The sequence below is a fragment of the Octopus bimaculoides genome, chromosome 3, assembly GCF_001194135.2.
Source record: "Octopus bimaculoides isolate UCB-OBI-ISO-001 chromosome 3, ASM119413v2, whole genome shotgun sequence".
NCBI lineage: Eukaryota > Metazoa > Mollusca > Cephalopoda > Octopoda > Octopodidae > Octopus > Octopus bimaculoides.
The window spans coordinates 141,366,637-141,369,228 of NC_068983.1; the positions used below are offsets into that span (position 1 = coordinate 141,366,637).

The 2,592-nt window shown below is 41.1% G+C and overlaps 1 protein-coding gene across 2 annotated transcripts in view; it reads right to left on the reverse strand.

Moving 5' to 3' along the window:
- Window positions 1-2,592, reverse strand: part of LOC106868948 (COMM domain-containing protein 10) — an 18,648-nt gene that overhangs the window by 13,443 nt on the left and 2,613 nt on the right. For both annotated transcript variants that reach the window (XM_014914422.2, XM_052966590.1), the window contains exon 2: window positions 829-919. In XM_014914422.2, the coding sequence (XP_014769908.1) occupies window positions 829-919 (91 nt within the window). The remainder of the gene's footprint in view (window positions 1-828; window positions 920-2,592) is intronic.

The following is a 2,592-nucleotide window of genomic DNA, read 5'->3' on the forward strand; positions in this document are numbered from 1 at the left end:
GGACACTAAACTCTGCTTGCGAAGACCTGTTGAGGCAAGTGAACTGAAATCGAAATCGAACCAAAATAAATTGAAATCAAACCAAATTCGACAACAGGCACCCATGCCAACCTCTCCTTCATCGGACACTAAACTCTGCTTGTGAAGACCAGTTGGGGCAAGTAAAATCGAAATCATAATTGAACCATATTCAATGACCAGCACCTGTGCCAGTGGAGCACTGTCCGAGCATGATCATTGCCAGAACAGCTGTCTGGCTTCCGTGCCAGTGGCACGTAAATAGCACAATTTGAGTGTGATCGTTACCAGTGTCGCCTTACTGGCACTTGTGCTGGTGGCACGTTAGAAAATCATTAAAGCGAGGTCATTGCTAGTGCCACTGGACTGGCTCCTGTGCAGGTGGCACGTAAAAAACACCATTTTGAGCATGGCCGTTGCCAGTGGCATGTAAAAGCACCCACTACACTCTCAGAGTGGTTGGCATTAGGAAGGGCATCCAACTGTAGAAACTCCGCCAGATCAGAGTGGAGCTTGGTGTAGCCATCCGGTTCACCGGTCCTCAGTCAAATCGTCCAACGCATACTAGCATAGAAAGCAGACTTTAAACGAGGATGATGATGATGATGATACTAACTCATACATTCACAAATTCCTGGAATTCTTTTGACTCAAGCAGAAACGACTTGTTACTGTAAATAACTTACCTGAATTCCATTAAGAATTTAAATAAATTTCAAAAACAAGCATATATATATGTGTGCATGCACACATATGTGTATATATATATGTGTGTGTGTGTGTGTTTACAAGCAAATTGTTTAAACTCACCTTCAAGTCTATTTTCTGCAAAATACGGGACAATATTGGAGTAAATAATTTTGGATCCAAGTTATTGATGAAACTCACTGCTTTCTGGATGCTGAAGAAAGAAAACAAAAATCAGTAACTGTTCTCGAAATAATTTTTCTAAACAGGTACAATGCCTGTCTGACATAACATTGTACTGTTTGTGACTAAGATACTTCACTCTCAAAGCAAAATCCTGCCACTTCTAAGTACAATGGTTGGCATGATTTGCAATGACAAGCAATGGCAGGACTGAAGAATTGACAAGTGTTTCATTGCTGTATTTGTAATTACTCTAGTAAGAAAAACATATATACCTGTCATAGAACAATATCTAATCAAGGAAGAGATTATCTCTTGCTATCTGCAACTCTTCCTATTCTTCCAAATTATGATGTTTGAATATGAAGTGGTGGAACTGCAAGTCTTTCAACCTTCACTCATTTCCTTTGAGCCTTCTGTCACTATGCTCCCTTCTATTCACCTGCTATGCCATTGTATTTTGAGAATGTGCTTTGATATCTCATCCTTCTCTACATCTTGTTATTTTCTCTATTACCATCCCTCACAATAAATCCATTCCTCCCATCAGATAGTAAGTACACCCAGCATATGCCCCAACACACACAATATCTAGCAGGGTATGATACAACCTAGTCACCAGTATAGTAAATGAAGTTGTGCAGAAAGATGCCATATCCACCAGAAAATCCTTTCCCCCAGCTTACAGTAACATCTAACACCTCATATAAAATCATCATTTCTTCTCAATTCTGTCTTTCGGTGGAATGTGCTCTTTTATACTGTAGGTTATAAGATGATTTCACCAGAATAGGTTGCATAAAAGAAGCACCTGCTACACTCTGTAATGCTGTTGGCAAATCAAGCAGAGACAATGCAGAGTTTGAGAGGATAGGATTTTCTAACCTCATCAAGGGTAAAACAACCTCTAACAGTGCTGGTGCCTCAAAAAAATGTATTCAGTACACTCTGTAAAGTGGTTGGTGTTAGGAAGAGTATCCAAATGTAGAATTCAAACTAAACTGCAATACTGGACCAAGGGATTTTCTTCCAATCTATTAGATCCTGTTGAACCATCCAAATCATGCCAACAAAAGAAGTGGACACAAAGAGACTATGATAACAATCACACTCACACACACATATATATATATCAAAGAACACAAATAGGGTTCAAATTTTAAACCCTATTTGTGGTGTTCTTTATATGTATGTCACATCTGGAATCAATGCTGAATCAGATGTACAGTTTATATTGGATTTGATACCTATAGTGTATATCATCATCGTTTAACATCTGCCTTCCATGGGTTGGACGATTTGACTGAGAACTGGTGAACCGGATGGCTGCACCAGGCTCCAATCTGATCTGGCAGAGTTTCTACAGCTGGATGCCTTTCCTAACGCCAAACACTCCGAGAGTGTAGTGGGTGCTTTTATGTGCCACCAGCATGAGGGCCAGTCAGGCGGTACTGGCAATGGCCACATTCAAAGTGGTGTTTTTCACATGCCACCTGCACAGGAGCCAGTCCAGTGGCACTGGCAACGACCTCACTCGAATGTTTTTTCACGTGCCAGTAAGCCGATACTGGTAACGATTACACTCAAATTGTGCTATTTACGTGCCACTGGCATGGAAGCCAGACAGCTGCTCTGGCTATGATCACGCTTGGATGGTGCTCTTAGTGCTCCACTGGCACAGGTACCCGTCATCGAATTTGGTTC